At 49.7% G+C, this 18,610-nt stretch overlaps 1 protein-coding gene across 3 annotated transcripts; it reads right to left on the bottom strand.

Annotated features, from left to right (window-relative positions):
- Positions 1 to 62: 62 nt before the first annotated feature.
- LOC137931728 (SLIT-ROBO Rho GTPase-activating protein 2-like) lies at positions 63 to 18,325 on the bottom strand. 3 transcript variants are annotated; one of them, XM_068775224.1, is made up of 14 exons: positions 17,602 to 18,325; positions 7,072 to 7,640; positions 6,872 to 7,000; positions 6,241 to 6,792; positions 5,947 to 6,163; positions 5,549 to 5,867; positions 5,327 to 5,426; positions 5,131 to 5,237; positions 4,863 to 5,050; positions 4,690 to 4,765; positions 1,675 to 1,702; positions 995 to 1,083; positions 548 to 667; positions 63 to 464 (listed from the first exon to the last, which is right to left on the bottom strand). In XM_068775224.1, exons 1-14 carry the CDS (start codon positions 17,714 to 17,716, stop codon positions 149 to 151), a joined length of 2,925 nt encoding a protein of 974 aa, XP_068631325.1. In that variant the 5' UTR covers positions 17,717 to 18,325; the 3' UTR covers positions 63 to 148. The 3 variants fall into 3 exon arrangements, with proteins under 3 accessions (XP_068631325.1, XP_068631333.1, XP_068631339.1); XM_068775232.1 differs by lacking the exon at positions 17,602 to 18,325 and adding an exon at positions 12,746 to 12,812; XM_068775238.1 differs by lacking the exon at positions 548 to 667.
- Positions 18,326 to 18,610: the final 285 nt, after the last annotated feature.

Below are 18,610 nucleotides of genomic sequence, written 5' to 3'. Positions count from 1 at the left end.
GGGGCGCTGGTACGCACCATTACAAAAATACAAAATGAAGACAGCAGTCAGTTACACTACGCGTGTGCGTTTACATAGCACTCGAATTCCAGTATCCGCGGGGAATATCCTCTGCAAACAATGAGTCACAGTGCGGCACGCAGCCGGCTCAGCGCGCCGCTTCGGGGGGCGCGGTGTCGGGCGCGGCGGGCGCGCCGTGCGGCGCCGCGGGCAGCGCGGGGGGCAGCGCGGGGGGCGCGGGGCGCGCGTGCGGGTGCGGCGTGGGGCGGCGCAGCAACGCCGGCTTGGCGGCCAGCGCAGGCTTGAGCGAACCGCCCGTGAGGGTGAGCTCGGCGAACTTGGCGGCCACTCGCAGCGTGTTGCGCGCCGGCACGGGGCTGCCCGCGGCGGGAGAGGCGTCGCCGCCGGGCGCGTCCTCTGCCGCGGGCGTCGCGTCGCCGGGGCCGCCGTCGGTGCCGCTGTGCCTGCGCCGCACAAACGGGACAGTGAGTGGTTGTGTCGGCGGCGTCCGCCGGGGACGGGGCGGCGGGGCGGCGGGCGACGTCACCTGGGCGCCGGCGCCGCGCGTTGCTTGAGCGCGTCGCGGTTGTGCGGGAGCGCGTCGGCAGCGAGCGCGGCGCGCGCCGGCAGGTCCAGCACCAGGTCCGGCGTGCTCTCCGCCAGCCGCCTGCACGACAGCGCCGCGCTCAGTTACTCATTAGCTCATCGAAATTAGACTTAAACCATTAAATAAATTGTGGCCGCGATGATCGTCTTCCTAGGAAAACTTTCTCTACATAAGACTACGACTATCTTTGCCACCGCAACGAGTATAAACATTAAAGTATCTTAGCGAATTTCCGATTGACCAAAGCATGGAAACATTGCCGGAGAGGCGGGTAGAGCAGTCAACGAAATCGCTCGGCGCAAGGGGCCCGCTTAAGAAGCATAAAATGGCGTCGTACATCAATCGTTTATGTCCGGTATTACTGATAGGCACAAGCAGAGTACTCGCCTGCAGGAATCCGCGGGGGGCGCTGGCTGCGCAGGGGGAGCGTGCTGCACGGGGGGCACGGGCTGCGCCGGGGGAGCGCCGACTGCCGCCTGTACACGTAAAGCGACCGTTTAAGTTGGTAGCGTTTGAACGTGTGCGGTGAGGAGCGGGGCCTGCTCCACGTCGCGGCCAAGTGTCACCACGTGGGCCTAGTGTAACTGCCCCATCGTAAATAATGAGTGACGTCTGGAGAATAGCGGTTAAGCTAGTGCTAGTAAATGTTATCATTCAACCGTTGGATATGCCATAGGGTGTTGACTCAGACTATTTACTATTTTCTCACTTGTGTCGCTCGCCACTGGGGGAAGGACACCGCAAAGGCGTTCCTTGAATAACTCCGCGAGGCAAGCCTGATTGTCAAGTTGCGTGGAAAGCACTGTGCTCCCAGAGATTACGCTATCTCTACGACCAGCGTGGCTGGAGTCAGATTAGGTCGTGACATGCGACTTTTTGGGTTTGCTGCGGTTTGCTTTATTATTGAAGCGTAATTGTGCGGCGAACTCAAATAGCCACGTTGCCGCGCGCACAAACGCGCAAACACGCAACGACTGGAGCTATTATATCGCCATTGCCAATCAGCGAACTGCGGGAGCGCTGCGGTAGCGCTGCGGGCGCGATGCGGGCGCGCTGCCGTGACGTACCTGCGCGACGTGCCGCCGCGTGCTGCCCCTGCACAAACACAAACGATGTAACGGCCATAGCTTCTGATCGCGCGGCTTCTATGTTAGATGTTACTACGAGGGTGGATTGAAAAGTACTCTGCCTAACCAAGAAAATAAACACATACTAAATCAGTTATATTTTTATTTTTCTACATAATCACCATCAAGTTCAATACACTTTTGCCACCCCCCCCCCCCTTCCAAGCATTTGGACCGTTGAAAAAAAATGATTCTTCCTTAGAGTCAAAATATGCGTCTACAGCTGCTTTGACCTCGTCGTTTGTCGAAAATCTTTGACCTCCCAAGTGCTTTTTTAGGTTAGGGAACAGAAAGAAGTCTGATGGTGCCAGATTAGGTGAATACGGCGGATGCGGTAACAGTTCAAAGCCACAGTTGTGAATTTCAGCCATTGACTGTACTGACGTGTGAACACGGGCGTTATCTTGATGAAACAGGACTTTTCTTCTGAGCATTCCTCGACATTTTTCTTTTATTTCCTCTCATAAACGACGTAGTAAGGTGCAGTAGTAATCAGAGTTTATAGTCTGACCCCTTTCAAGATAATCAATCATAATCACACCTTTCGAGTCCCAGAATACTGAAGCCATCACCTTATTTGCCGACAAAATCGACTTAGCCTTTTTAGGGGGTGGTGAACCAGGTCTTCTCCACTGTTTTGATTGTTGTTTTGTTTCAGGTGTACAGTAATGAACCCATGATTTTTACTATTTTTTTAAAATAAATCAGGGTGATGTAATTAATGCTCTAGATTAAAGGAAAAATATTTAAAAAAATCCTAGTGTGAATAAAAATATGTATTATTTAAAAAACAATATGATGGAAATTTACATCATCATGCAGTTTCACATATTTAGCCCGGTACTAAATAAATAAAAAAAGTTGTTTACTTAGTCTTCTTTTTTTAGTGATAATTCAAAAAACAATAATTATTTTATTTAAGCACCAATTGACGCCACATTTATTACACGAAATTGTAGAATAGCCTTTAGATTTGGGAAATTTGCACCGGGGTGACCCACCTACTTTTGGTCAATGTTCAGCACCATCTTTTCTTATGTCTTTTGGAGGTGGTGGAGCTGGAGAACCTTTTCTTTTTTTGATTGTAATTCTTCTTCTAGTACACTGGTACCAAGACGCCCTCTTTTAGCTGCTTTGGTGGTTCCTTTGTTGCATAGCACAAAGGACAATTCATTTCTGAATTGGCCCATTGTAAGCAGACTCTTTTTAGGTTCATCACTTTCTTGAGCATTTTTTTTATAAACAATCCAAGAGTTTATAATAGCAAGATCAAATAGATGAAAAAAATACGCAAATACCACTTTTTAGACCCCATTTTTATATGATTTCTGCCCAAAAAGCTATCCATGAGATCTACTCCTCCCATATTCTTGGACAATAAACGGACAAGTAATATCAGTATATATAGGAAATTTGATTACTGGCATGTATAATAATATACCAAAGAACTTATGCAAATCATATTCTGTAAATGATATAGATGAACTGGGATTACTCTGTTTTTTTTTATAAATTTGTCTCCTTTAGTAATGTTGTGATAAAATCTTAAGTGATAAAATGGTTAAAACATTGATATGGAGTTTCTAGGTGTGATAGACCACCTGAAGCAACAGAACTCCCCAAGAAAGTAATTTTATCTGTGTCACACACCAGATTCCTTTTTTTCCAAATCAAGTTTCTTTTGTCAAATGGAGAACTGGATGAAGACTGCAAATTAGATGAATTTGATGTGTGAGAGGGTTCTTGATCGTCTGGTTTTACAAGAGGAGGTTCAACGTCAGCAGTTTCATCCACATCGTCATCATCATTCTCCTCCTGCAACACTTATAATTTCATCAGCATCGTGGTTTTCATCATCGGAATCTTGGTCATTAAGGCCATCTTCTGAGAGCCAACCGCCTTATAACTTACAAAGATAATCTGCAATATCTCTTTCGATCAAGTTTCCCCAAAAAACAACATAAAATAAACATTTACAAAAAAAATTTCCCATACATTACAAGTGAAGTTACTGCAGTGATGTAAATTTCTATCACAACGTTTTGAGAAATTCATTTATAGTGTTTTGATATAAATTGTACATAAAATAACAAAAACATGAAAACAAACCTTTTTTCCCACTCATTTTCATTTTTTATTGTATTTTATATCTCCGTTTATTTCCATAAAACAATTTAAAATCTCGCTCCTTTCTTCCAGTCTCAACAAACAGCAGAATAACAAGTTCTAGGTCTGGTAATTCACAGTGACCTTTGCTATTTTTCGACAACCGCATTTTGTTGTACACAATACGAGTAGTTGCTTAAAAAGTTGCGAGCAACAACAAATTTACGTTACAAGGGTTTTGAGTATCTTTTTTTGTTGACTAAATGTTATGATGGAAATTTCCATCACCATGCAAAGAAGGGTTAAATCAAGTACTTTTTTAATATTTTCGTCAGTAGTTAACGTCGAAGGCCTTCCAGAGCGGGGTTCATCTTTCACACTCTCTCTACCACGCTTAAATTCTGCTATCCATTTTTTGACGGATGAATATGACAGAGCACAATCGCCTAATGTACTGACCATGTCATCATGGATGGCTTTTGATGATAGCCCCTTCTTATGGAGGTACTTAATGACGGCACGCTGCCCGATTTGCTCCATTCGCGGAAATTATGTCCGATTACTTTGTTAATAAATTTATAAAATCACAACTAATTATCGCACACGTTTCGAACTTCACACAATGAACTAGTCTGAACTGAACTAAATAATGTGGGAAGATTTGATTTTTAGAATTGAATGAATATGTGTTAGGCAGAGTACTTTTCAATCCACCCTCGTATTAATCACATCTGAAGCGATGACAGTCAATGTGATGTAGATAATTTAACGGGTATTAAAATAACGATAATGGACCTCTAGACACCAGATGAAACCACACGATATTTTGTTTAACTTTAAACTAGTTACCTGCGCTCTCGTGCGTCGGCAGCGCGCCAAGCGCAGCGCCGAGCGCCCGCCTCCGCCTCGTCGCTCGCCTCCTCCTCTGCAACAAGAGCGTGTTCGTCGTGAGTGGCGGACGCGGCGCTGCAGAAGACGGCGAACCGCACCAACGGCCGCCAAATCAAAAAACAGATCGCTACCGTCGTCAACATCGTCGTCCTCGTCTTCTTCATCGTCGTCCTCATCGTCGTCGTCGTAGAGCGAGAGATCATCGTTGACGTCGTTCCCGTCGTGCTCGTCGAGAAGCGCGTGCGCATTTGCGTCGTCGGCGCACGCCTCCGCCCCCTTGTCCGCGTCCGGTTCCGCGCCCGCCTCTTCCTCCTCCTCCCTGCGAAGTATACGTTCGTCAAGTATTTGGAGCCGTGCGACCTCATGGCCGAACTCGTGGGATCGCGGGGCCGCGCTTACCCGGGCCGGCGGTACAGCGTGTGAGGCGCGAGCTCCTGCGGGAACAGCTCACGGTGGTGAAGGATGATGCGCTTTACTAACTCGTTCACCAGGTTCTGCGCGGTCACCTGAAGCCAGTCAGTGCGGACATGAGTGAACAGTGAATAGGTTCCTAAGCGTCAGGCGCGGTCTGTGCGGATGGGTCGGGGCGAGGTACCTGCGCGCCTCCTTCACCCCACGCCGCCAACAGCGTGGGCCCGAGGCAGATGGCCAGGTTCCAAGCATCCATCATATTGTGCTCGCTGTACTCCGTGAGGCTGCAACAAACAACAGTGTTATTTCTTTAATCGGTAGGCACCGCCTCTGTACACTATGTAGCGGTTTGAGTTACAGGATACTGCTGCAAAGCTGATTAGACCAATAAGTAAGGCAGACTAACTGCGCGAGGAAGGCGAACAGGTAACGCAGCACGAGCAGCGAGGGCACGGGCAGCGCGGCGAGCGCCGAACGCAGACGCCGCACGAAGTGCTGGTCGTCGGGCGCGGCCGCCAGCCGCAGCAGCCGCTCGTGCACCGAGGCCGGCAACAGCGGCGGCCGCAGCTCGCGCAGGTATAGCTTCAGCAGCCCGCACACCGAGTTGATATCAGATGCGTCGCGCACCCCCGCCAGCGGGTCCGTACCGCGCTCGAATGCCGCGCGCAGCGCTTGCATCTCCACCTGCGACCCCGACACGCGGAAGATGCCCTGGTGCCGTAGACCTGCGCCCAGCGCATATCTCATCACGGAACGGATCTCACTACGACTCAGCACAACAAATGAGAGACTCGCGGCGCGTACCATACGTGGCGATGACGCGCACGCAGGAGGTGAGCACGGGCGGCAGACGGTCGTGCAGCGGCGGTGCGAAGTGCCCGCGGCGGCGGCGCGGTGGCGAGCGCGGAGACGCGGGCGCGGGCGGCGCGCCGCCGGTCGGCAGCAGGCGCGCGCGCACTGCCGCCGCCTTGCTCTCCAGCCGTGCCAGCCGCCCCGCGCTGCACACGTACGACCGGAACTTCTGCAGCGAAACAGGCGCATACGTTACACCGCCGTATGCGCTGCACATTCGCTACACGCGCACGCGGCCGGCCCTACCGCTAGGTAGTAGTCCTCTTGCGCGCGGCGCGGCGCTTCGTCGTCGGGCTGCGGCGCAGTTGTCGCGGCGGCGGCGAGCGGCGTAGAACTGTCGGGAGCAGGCGCCAGCAGCGCGCCCACCTCCCACTGTGTCGCCGGGCCCTCCATGAGGCGTACTAGCTCCGCCTCGGCCGCGTCCAGGGTTTTGGCGTGCTCGCGGCACTCGGCGCGCAGCGTGCGCGCGGCGCTCTCGAGCTGCGCGAGTCTCGTGTGTAAGTCGCGCGTGAGCTCGTCGACGGCGTCATCGGTATCGGCCTCGTCGGGCACGAGCGCGCGCATATCGCGCTCCTGATCGGCGGGCAGCGGCGGGCGCGCGGGTAGCGGCGCAGGCGGCGTAAAGGCGGCGCGGTGCGCGTGCAGCAAGCGGCGGCGCGCGGCCAGCGAGTCGAGCGAGTCGGCGGCGGCCAGCAGCGCACCGGCAGCCGCGCCCAGAGAGCGCGCGCGCGCCCCCTCCGCCGCGCTCGCTGTGCGCACCGCGCGACCCACGACCGCTTCATAGCCCACCTCCGTACACTGCGCACACAACACGCGTTTACAGACCCGCACGTGCAGCGCGGGGCGGGGCGGGGCGGGCGCGAGCGCGGCTACTCACGAGCATGACGTCGGCCACGTCGTCCAGGTAGTAGCGCTGCAGCGTCGCGTTGGCGGCCTCCAGGCTGAGCACGTAGTCAGCGCGCGCCCGGAGCGCCGCCGCGCGCGCCGCACTGTGCCGCGCTCGACGCTGCACAATTATACAAATAAAATTAATGTTTGAAAGGGCTACAATATGGCAAGCGATGGTGCCGGGATCACCTTGTGCAGCTCCTTGTCTAGCGCCTTGAGCTTGCGCGAGGGCGGCGCGTCGGGCGCGGGCGGCGCAGGCGCGGCATGGCGTTGCTGGTGCGCGGCGCGCAGCTTGAGCGCCTGCGCGCGCCAGGCGGCGGCCGCGCTGGCGTGCGCCTTCCCCGCCGCCGCCGCCTCGGCCAGCGCGGCGCCCAGCTCCTCCTGCCGTTCGGCCAGCAGCTCACGGCCGCGGCGCTGCAGGCGCAGCACGTCGTCGGCGGCGCGCTGCAGCCGCGCGGCCAGCGGCCCGCCGTACAGTTCGGCGAGCGCGGCGTGATCGCGCGCCAGTGCCCGCGTCTCGTCGAGCGCCGCCTGCCAGCAGGCGAAGGCGCCGGTCAGCGGCCACTGGTCGCGCTTGTGCTTCTGGTCCTTATGGCGCTGGGTGGCGGCACGAGCCAGCTTGTCGAGCGCGCGCGAGTATTCGTGCTCGAGGTCGGCGCGGCGACGACAGTAGTCGCCCAGCTCGCTGGCCACGCCGGCGGCCGCCTCGGCGCGCGCCTCCAGCACGCGCGCCTGCTCCGCCAGCTGCACGCGGATATCTGCGGACACGCATATCACACACGTCAAGCCTTACGATCGAGGGCATCGACGGCATCGGCAGTTCGGGACCTTGCTTCGCCTTATTTTAATAGTAAAAGTACAAAGTTTAGGACTTTCAGTTTTCGATAACTTTTTAAATATTCATAAGATTAGGTTAACTTTGGTGGTACCAATTTTATTAAATTTTAAAAATACATTATACCTCCGAGTTTTTTTTTTTAAAAATACAATAAAAAGGTTTTTTGCACAAGTACTCATAACGAGCATATCCTGGCGTATTTCCGGCGTCGTCTCTCATCCCGTTCAACGGACAAGAGTCCGGGCCGTGCGTCGGGGTGCGCGCGCGCCGCGGCGAGCGCTCCGGTGGCCGCGCTTACGCCGCGACGCGCCTGACGCCAGTTCACTTCGAGACACTCATTATTTTAGCTTTTGGTTTAATCGTCTTGCTTCTGATTTATAAGTATTTTTACATGAAGCATACCATAGATCCATATTTATAATTATTTCAGCCAAAATAAGACAAATACAATTTCATGGTCAATAGCGCGGTCGGCGGCCCTCTCGCTCGCACACCACAGCACGTTTCGTTTCTCCCCGACAGCGTTACAATTCGCGGGCAAATCTAAGATGGCGCAATGACAGTCAGTTGAATTATCCTTTTTTGTTAAAGTAAGAAGCAATTTTGAGGACAACCCGTCGCAAAGCTCTCTATACTTGTATCGGTGTTGCCTCTACTGTTTACGTTATCTTATAAACGCTTTCCCTTTCCCGCTAACACGGCGCAGTATTATGTTGTAGAAGTACATTAAAAATATACACGCAAACTACAGCTGAATGCAGTTCCTTATTTATTAATTCAACACGGAAACTTGGACACAGCGTACATGACATCAAAACAAGCAGGCGACGTCGCTGCCCGGGACTCTTGTCGTTTCAATATTCCTTGATTGAACAGCGGGCTCTGTCCGTCGATTTACTTTCGGTGCGCGCTTTCATTTTGGAAACGGTGGTCCAATAATGTTTTGCGGCAATTTATTATGTATGTATGTGTATATACATATTCATTTGTGTGTGCATAGACCAAATATTTGTTAGTATTTTTAAATGATTCAATTAATGCTATCTATGATCAGGTTTTGGCTACAATAGAATTTATTCTTAGTTCTGCGGTGACAGTTGTGAACATTGAGGCGAGTGCATGTTTTTAAACTTTCTAAATGATTTAGTAATAGTTTATAATGCAAATAATACTTTGAGTCTTTTCTTATATGATGTTATAATAATAAATGTTTTGTGAAATTGGAATAAAAAAATCCAATAAACATGTCATAAACTGCGTTTTAATATTAGTGTGCATAATTATGCCCAATCCGTACCTATGTTAAAAATTGTAACAAGAAAGTGTTACTTTATTCTAAGCGCTTGTTATAGAATTTTTTTTATCAGCAAAATGTATAACCCAACTAACGAAGAAGATGTTAACAAAATATTTGAAATGTTAGCGCAAGATTCTGACATTGAGTTGACCGATGATGAGAAAGGGGAGAACTGTGAACCAATGTCAGCATCTTGTATAACTAAGATTTTCAGCACGAACAGATGCCGAGGCAGAAGGTACAAACAATGAAATGTTTATTGAAGATGAATTATTGACTGTAATGGACAAATATAATATGAAATGGCGAAGAAAACATTTTGAAACTTTAAGGAATACGTTTGCAAAACCAGATGAAAATTTTGTCGGACCACTGAGGAGTCCGTTAGATTACTTTCAAAAGAATTTACCTGATCAATTTTTTGAACAAGTGGTTAATTACACAAACACTTATGGCTCGCAACAGAGTGGTAAATTCAAAGAAACCCATATTTCGGAAATAAAAACATTGTTCGGATTGCATATTATTATTGGATCTCTAAAATTTCCTAGAGTTCGATTATACTGGGACAGGGTATTAGGTATTTCCATATTTACGGAAAATATGACTAGAAGCAGATTTATTTAGTTGAGATCTAATCTTCATATCGTCAACAATTTTGAAGTACGGACAGATTCTAATGATAGATTATTTAAAATCCGACCGTTGTGCAATTATATTCGACAATGATGTCGAGGGCTAGAAATAGAAGAAAACTTATAATTAGACGAACGAATCGTCAAACCTATAACCCGAGGTACAATATGATAATGTAGATCATTTGCCATTTTTGGATGATAACAAAGAGGGAAAGAGATGTAAAAATAATAGCTGCAATCAAAAAACTCATTTTTATTGTAATAAATGCAATGTTCATCTATGTATAAAAAAAGAAAGAAGTTGTTTTGCGGCGTATCACAGAAAATAATAATTAAAAAAAAAATTGTGTACAAAACATTATAATTTGTTGACAACACTTGGGACCTAATGTGCATAACTGTGCACGCGCCGGAAAATTCGGAAAACTTAATAAATATGTATGATTTCTCACACATTTGTTTTTATCATGTCCTTCTTACTAATAATTAGTATATAAATTATGTTAATATCAATTAACAATAATTCAGGTCTGAATGGGTTATAAACCTAATTCCGTTCATTAGAAAATAAATAAGACTGTTGCAGTCCATGTTTTGGTGCAGCCAGCTTTTCACGACGCCTTGTAAATAAAAATACACTATGGACGTCCCCTATGTTTTGGAATTTATTGTAGTTATTTGTAAACGTACAAAATATTATTTTTAGTACACTGTGAGGCCGCTGCCGGAACATTGACCCTTCAAACCGCTTCCCCGAGGAGATGCGCGGCCTCGAGCCGAAAGTGGCTCGGATGGCTCTCTTCCGCAAAACAAATATATTTCCAATGGCCGCACCGTTGCATTGCACACAACGCATCCTGCATCCACAGGACATAACTAACAACAGCAGAGCGAGTAGCGTTTCATCTTCCCAGCGGCACAAGCGGTGCTGCGGCCGAGTGTGAACGCAAGAGACTCAGTGCGAGGCCTCCATCGACTGTGACAGCCAGGAAAACCGTAGTTTCGAACATAAACATTTATTGTTATATTTTTAAGGGTGTTTGATTTAACAAATGGTAAAGATATAAATAATTTTAATACATATAGTTTTCTTTTTAGAATTAAAGACTAAGTTGTTAACACCCGCGCAGGTGCCGCCGGTGCCGCACACCGAGTCGATCCCGAGTGGACAACCGTGCCGGACACGTGGCCTGCACCACGACCATGCCTGTACTGACGGTACACTTTTCTTCTAAACATCCAAACTGTGACCTGCACAACGAAGCGATGGAGTCGAAGCGCTCTGGTGACCGATTGAATATCATTCTTTATATTTTACTTACCGATGGAAATAAAAAAAATCGGCCTGTAATTCATCCTCTGAACCTGTTTTAAATAGTGGTTTAATTAATTGAACTGTTTGAGAATCGCGTACAATGAATGATTCCGCGCGACGCGCCCGCAAGTGTCCGGTGCTTTTATTGCTGATAGTTTTAAAGGTCGTAACGATGTCTCTGAAGGTGACAGTTTTGAAGTTCCGTCACATGTATGAACAATGTTTTTATGGTACACCTCGACAACACCTCGACAACACCTCGACAACACGGCAAGTCAGCGGAGTGCTCGCGGAGAGCATCACCCGCATCATTCGTACTTTCCATGTTGAGGCCGTGTCCAATTTTTTATTTTAATTCTAATTTGTGTCGCTAGTGTTAAGTTTACAATATTTTTTTGCTTTTACTAAGCGCAGGCAGTCGGTCTCTCTTCTCCCGGCCGCGAGTCACCGTTTACAACTTTTCTTATGGGTAATACGGCTACAATGTAAACATATAAACGATACAATTCGGAAGTTTTACTCGATTGTATTATACATTAATTACCCGCGACAGTTTGGCCGCCACCGCCGCACCACCGAAGTGGTTCGTCGAGTGCCTGCCGGGCTTCGAGTTCTCTACGAGCCGTAATGTTCTTCGCCCGACGAAAGACCACTCTCGGTGGTCTCGGTGGTCTCCGCGATCGCTAGCGTCCCCAAAGTCCTGTCCCCGCTACCGTCACTCGCGCGTCAACATCTGGAGCTGCGAAGCGGAATCTGCCTCTGCAGAGTGCCCTCTTGTCGTGCGTACAGGACCTGCCGTTTTGTCGCAGGCCGCCACGTGCCTGTTTGCGGCATCTCCTCGTACTACTTCGCCGAAATCGGGATGTGTCGCAACACACGTTACATCATAAAACCTGTACTTTAATATTTTGTAGAATTTGAAAATTTAAGACAGGATGCTTAATTTCGTAAAGGAAGTCAGTTTCAGGCGTTCTTCTTCTTTTGATGCGACGAGGCGCCCGCTGCGAGCCATCCCCGAACATCGCCACGATCCGGTCTTACGCTGCCCGCGTTCAGCGACTTCCGCAATCTGAACTATGTTGTCGTTTCACCTAGCGGGCACTATCCGCGGCGCGACTGTCCGCGGCGCGACTGTCCGCCGGCCCGCGGTCGCCACTCTGCGAGCTACGAGCGGCTCACACGAGCACTCGAATAGGTAATCAGTAATACTTATTGGACGCCGAAGGTTACGACACGACGGCTGCAGTCCGCGGGATATAAAGTTAAAACAAGAGAGGCGCGCACTGTGCAGCGAGCGCCGTTGCATCTGCATCGATTCCCTTCGTCCGCCAGGTGCAGGCCGACCCCTTGCCGCGCGGGCACTTTGTAAGCGATTTTGTAAAAAAATCAAATGAAAGTAATAATCGCCTAATTTTACATTTGACTATAACTTACCGCGAGGATATAATCACTTCGTCCCCGATACGGCGGGGCATCAGTTCAGAAAAGGTTTTACAGTTGTTCATGAGGTACGACCGCGTCTTAAATCGTAAAGGGCACCGTGGACAGGCCGGGGCAGTTGATATGGCCGGCCGCAGAAACGTCGTCCAGGTCGATCCGCAGGCAAGCCCATCAATAGATTATGGACTAAACAAGTCCCACAACAGGGATCGGACGCGCGCCGAACGCAAACCGGTACAGCGGCGCGCGCCCGCCTCGACGCGGGACGTGTCCGCGCGGACGGCGAGGCTAAATATAGCAGGCACCGGGGCGAAGGGGAGGGGGGGGGGCAGTACCGGCAAAAGCATCTTGGCGGTCGGGCGCGGGCCAGTCGCGGCTCGGCGTCACGATGCACTGGAACATGGCGCGCCGGTCGCCGCTCGACTGTGCCGCACGCTCGCAGCATCCGCGCGCCGCCGCCCCGCGCGCCCCGGACCGCGCGCTCCCGGCCCCGCCGCCCCCGCGCGCACCCGCGCCGCCGAGCCCTAACGACCGATCTTTTTCTCGATAAAGCCCCGAAGTGAGGATAATAATTGTTCCAGTTTTAAATCGATGCTCTGCAAGCGCGGGCAAAGCATCGCCCGCTTGTTGACCGAGGAGATGTTTTAATGAGGATACTATACAAATAAATGATTCATAGGCGACATATGCGATTCTCCGTTATTTGCAATTGCACTCTCGGCAGCGCGACACGACACACAGCGACACACAAAACATTGCCACCGGTGCGTGCGGCGAGCGGCGCTAGGAAGAGCGCGGGGCGTGGCGGGGGCGGGGGGCGGGGGTGCGCTCCCGCCATAACACAAAGAGGAGCATCGGGAGCGGCCCGCCGACCCTCTTATCTGAGGGCGCGGCGCGCTCTCCCCGTCGCACATGTCGTTATCGAAACGAGTCGACCGGTTAGTCGTTTAAGACGATCAGGACACCCGCGCCGTGAGCCCGGCTCCAAACCGTCGTGAGCTTCGCGGCTCGTGTCAGTTTGTTTCTGCCTCCGGGTGACTCACTGTGCATCACCAGTATGCGCGCGAGCCATGCTCCGCTGCGGAGGATCATTACAATACTAACTCGCACTAAGCTCTCGCTCGCGAACTGCCTGCAGCGCTGCGACGTGTTACGGGCGGCGGCGTCACATCATGTGGAAGCCGCACAACGTCGCCCAGGCTGTGACGGAGTACTGCGCGTCCTAAGCGTGCTTGGGCCCTTCATTTCAAAATTAAGTACAACCCTTGATTGGTGCGCCGGCCGAAATGCTCGGGCGCAGCTCGTGTCGTCAGAGATAGCTCATACCGATGGCAATGCGACATCTTTTGTGTCAATACAATATATATATATATATATTATCAATCTAAAATTATTCAAAAAGAGCCGTGTGAATCTGAGTAAAAGAAGTAAATTTGCGAGGGTGAGCCAGCATTCTCTCTTGTCGTGAACGAGAGGGGGGGGGGAATGGTCTGCTGCTGCGGGGCGTGCGTCCCTCCTTCCCGTTGCGACTAAACGTACGTTCGGATGATCGTAGCGCTAAGTACGCGTAAGTTAACAAAGGACGGAAACGCCCGCAAATGCCTCGACCGTACGAATGCGAGTCCCGCGTCGTGTCGCGGCTGCCTGCCCAATCCCCCCCCCCTCCACCACCACCACCAGCCCTCTGCCGCTGCGCATATTTGCTTTTTTCGTAGAGAAATGATTTTGCAAACTTGCCCTTGCGGAGCTGACGACTGATTGCAACGACTTATTCTTTGATTTATGATTTTCTTTATATTACATAAAGAGAAAAAGAAAGAACGTGGGCTTGGTGCAGTTGCCGGCCGTTGCTTCGCGCGTGCAACGTTTGGGGCAGCGGAGCGGGCGGGGCACTCTGGCGGCGCTTCCCGATACGGGCGCGCGGCGGCGGCGGCGGCGGCGGCGGCCGCGGCTATTGTTGGCGACGCCGCGCTGAGTCAGCGGCCAATGCAGATCAGTGCACTCGCATCGTAAAACACCTTCAATTACTGGCCATTCGGCACTACTGTCTGTCAATGATTTGTAAACAAACATGAAAGCAAACTCCGCGCCGCCCGTGCGCCCCCTTGCGCCGTGCGGTGCGGTGCGGTGTGGTGCGGTGCGGTGCGGTGCGGCGGTGCGGTGCGGCGGTGCGGTGCGGCGGCGCCCGCGCGCATTTGTCAACAACACGGCACCTGCCTCTTCAGTTTCCACTAAGTAGAGTTAAAAGTATTTTTAGGTAAAAAGATATTTGAAAGTAATCATTTCCGTCGAGAGTTTGCGTCGCGCCGATTCTTGAGCGATGCGACGCCGCCAGAAGCAGCAGCAGCAGCCGGCGTCAATGGATCTCTATTGATCACCATTAGTTCTCGAGCCGTCGGCAGCCGTCCTAACGGAAAAATGAATGGCGCGGCGGCGGCGGCGGCGCTCCGGGGACACGGGTTTATTTAATATCGGCAAAGCACTGGCAAGCGGAGGAGTTCTCACAGACTTACAATGCATTTTGACGCCGCAAAAGATCGTCAGTGGAACGATGGCTTTTCGCCTTCTCGCGCGCTGCTGGCTGTTAGCTAGAGCTACATGTGTTGTGTGTGAGAGAGAGGGCAGCAGAATCACAATGAGGTCCTCTGTGGGGCGGCGGAGACACGACAACAGCGCGCTTTGGTTACCCACACCGTGAACACATTCGTTGCGTCTCGGGCGCGTCTCGGGCGGGTCTCGGGCGGGTCTCGGTCACCTCGTGCTGTACATATGCACACGCAGGACGCATTGCGTACCGCGACGCGCGCGGGCGCCGTGTCGGTGACCGCGCTGCGCGCCGGCGGGCGTGGGGCGGGCGTGGGGCGGGCGTGGGGCAGGCGTGGGGCGCGCCGGGAGGAAGCCGCCAATGAGGCGCCCGCCGCACCATCATTTATTCATCAGCTGCGCCGGAAGCGGCCGCCACCGCTTCGCTTCGGAACTTTCGTGTGTCGTGCGCTCGTAAGCGATGGTTAACACTAAGGCGCCGGAGGGGCGCGCCACATACCCCGCGGCCGCTTCCACGCGCTAGCGTAAGATAGCGCACAGTGTCGGCGGTGCGGCACTATCTCGCGCGGGAACAGGTTACATTTGCATGGCAATGTCGTTTCTCTTATCGGCGACGCGCGCAACAGCAGCCTGCCGCTGAACGTAACGCCGCAGCCGAGCCTGCAGCGCTCTCTCGCATTCCAGGTCGCTTAATCAGCGCAACGCTCTGCTGATCACATTAAGCAAATTGCCACAAATAACTACGGACATATGGAACAGCAGCCATCATACACGTGCCTAGATATCTTACAATAGCTAAAAAATTGAAGCTTACCGTGTGTTACTAACACACCGCGCGATGTAAACCGTCGTGCCGCCATGCCGCCGTGCCGCACACCTACCGCGCGGCACGGCGGCTCCGGTCGGACTGTATACACGTAGCTCCTAACTAAACGCTAAGCACCACAACTCCACCAACATGGTGGCCTCTTTACCACAGCCAAATCTCAATTAAAGTTATTAAATTCACTCCTCTAAAGATTTCAGGATATTCTAGGAGAGCATTGTATATACACAATCTGAACAACAAGTAAAATTCTTGCAAAGATACTCGATGAAATTCTGGGCAAAAGCTTGCGAGGCGGCAAGGCGGCAGGCCGGACGATACTGCGCGGCGCTGCCGACAGAACGGGCTGCAGCATTGTTATTATACAATAACAACTGACAGGAGCATTCAAAGTGCACTGACAATTTTAATTGTTTTGCAACAAAGAAACTTTTACTTATTTGCTGTAATCATGTCAACTAAGTTGGTCCAAAGACAGCTTACAGTTCCAACTCTTTGCAAATACTATTTTTGTTTATTTGTCTCATTGACAAAGAAAAAGCAATGGTTAAGCAATGCTATTGCACAGGACAAGCAATGCATCCCATATTGAACAATAAGAAGATTTGCCTTTACTTTTTAAACAAAATCTTAATGCAATATTGGCAAAAGAAAGCAGTTCAAATTTACATACGATACATTTCTATTTTATCAAAAGCTGCTATGGCTGAGGTAGCTGTCCAACACTGATTATAGACTATCAGGATTGCCTGTTTGAATAATACAAGGTTAAGTCTCTGTGTATTTATGAACCCATAATTATGTGAATAAAAATGTGGAAAGCAGATGCAGTCTTGTTTCAAATTGACATTTGTCCCCGACTACTCATCTAAAATTTTGTAACACAGCACACAAAAACTTGTTTAACAAAATTAATTTGGTGTAATGAAAGTTGTTGTTCAAATTGCACTGTATGAGTTGTTCAAGTTTTTTATGTTATTTTAGATCATCTCTACCAAGCTCTACATTGCTTCAATGTGTTAGAGCCCCACGTACATTTCTCTACGTTTGTAAGAGCACATCACTTGGACAAACATAAGTATAAGGCATATGCATAGTACACAACTACATTTAAATATATTTTAACTGAGATGAATTAGGCAATTTTTATATGCTCATTTATTGATTACAACAAAAATAATAATGTTCCTTAAAAAGAGTTACTCTCAAAGTGCATGTGCATAGATGATTGCCAACAACAGTCCGCTGACAGCTCTGCTATATCTAACACTTAAAAGAGCTGACATTAAAAGGAAATGAAGCAAGAACAGTCATCGATGACTATTTGTATCCACTACAACCTTTGCAATAACAAGCACTGACTGTGGAGCAGTTTGTGCAGCATAGCACGTTTTATTTGAAGCTCTCGTTACAAAATACACACAAAACTAAAGTGTTAGATAAAATGGAGCTTGCCTCCTCACAAATCTCCCATTTTTAACAATGTTACTTGATTTTTATGATATGAATGACTTATAAATAAAAATTGACATTAGCAGCATGTAAATATTAAAATTCAAATATATACGTAGGAAATGATAGCTTAAAATATGTACTATTCATATTGCACTTTGTTATTTTTGCGGTAACCATGTTCGTTGCCGTTTCATCAGATGTTGTAGCATCTTGGGCCGTTATCTTTGCTTTTAATGTAGGAATATCATTCGTCTACGAGAAAGTGTTATGAAAGTTAAGAAGACTTTTTTAGATTCGCGAGAACGAGGTAATCGAATCTGCTGTCAAAGCTTTGTTTAATGACATACATACCCGAAGAAAACTTACTACTGAAAGCTGCCAACTTGCGCGTGGAGCCGAGGCGTTTCATGGGAGTGCGGGGCTCCAGGTCGCGCTCATCCAGCGCCGGCGCCTCTGCCGCGCTCGGCGTCGCCGCCGACATCGCGCCGCGCGTGTACCCTCACCGCTCACAAAACGCACATTACACTTCCTCCTGGACTCGAAATAGCCGGCGACACGAGCACTGCCCGCCGGCTCAATATGTTTACGTTCTCGGAGTGTTTTCTCACAATTACAAAGGGGAAACCACAGCTCTCGCTAAATAGTGTCCGTAAACAAAAATAAGGATTTGTCATAAAATCCCAAATTCACAAAGGCGGTCATGCATATTTATGAAATGAAGATTTCACAGAAACAATACGGCCGGACGCAAAGACAATCGGTGGCGAAGCGCACGGACTATTTATCAAATTTAAACTCGACGGAAACGACCGCACACCGCACAAAGGATCAGCCCCGACCGAAATCAGTTACGAAGTCGACAACGAGCGAGCGCCGCGCCGCACACCGGTCTTTCGTACGCCGTTCTCTATGGCGCGCGCACCGTCACTCGCTCGACTTTAAAAATAGTTGCACATCTGTTGTATCTGCTTCGAGTACGGCAGCCGATACAGGCGGTATCGGCCAACGTCACAATAATTCGGCTGCGTATTGTTTTATTTGAATAATAATCTGAATTGAATATTATTAATTTGCATCATAATGGCATGATGCAAATGGTTGCGACAGTAAATATTTAAAACGTTGATTGTCGTAGCAACTAATAGTCTTCAATTTTTAAATATTGGGGTGGGAGCACATCGTAATTGACATATGGTTTAGTTCGTTAATTTTTTGCTATTTCGATTTTACAGTAAGTCGAAAATATGTGAGTTTTTGAATAATATTCATTATAAAATAGTTTAAATAGGCACGAATTTATATTTAAATCAATAACATATACAGGTGTCCGGTAATGAATGGATAACCTTGAAATGTCTTATAGTACAACTTATGT

This window comes from Battus philenor, unplaced genomic scaffold (genome assembly GCF_028537555.1).
Source record: "Battus philenor isolate CCGP_79_NKW_IND1 unplaced genomic scaffold, ilBatPhil1.0.hap1 SCAF_11, whole genome shotgun sequence".
Classification (NCBI taxonomy): Eukaryota; Metazoa; Arthropoda; class Insecta; order Lepidoptera; family Papilionidae; genus Battus; species Battus philenor.
The sequence above is the reverse complement of the archived record's forward strand: the minus strand, read 5'-3'. Positions and strand labels throughout refer to the sequence as shown.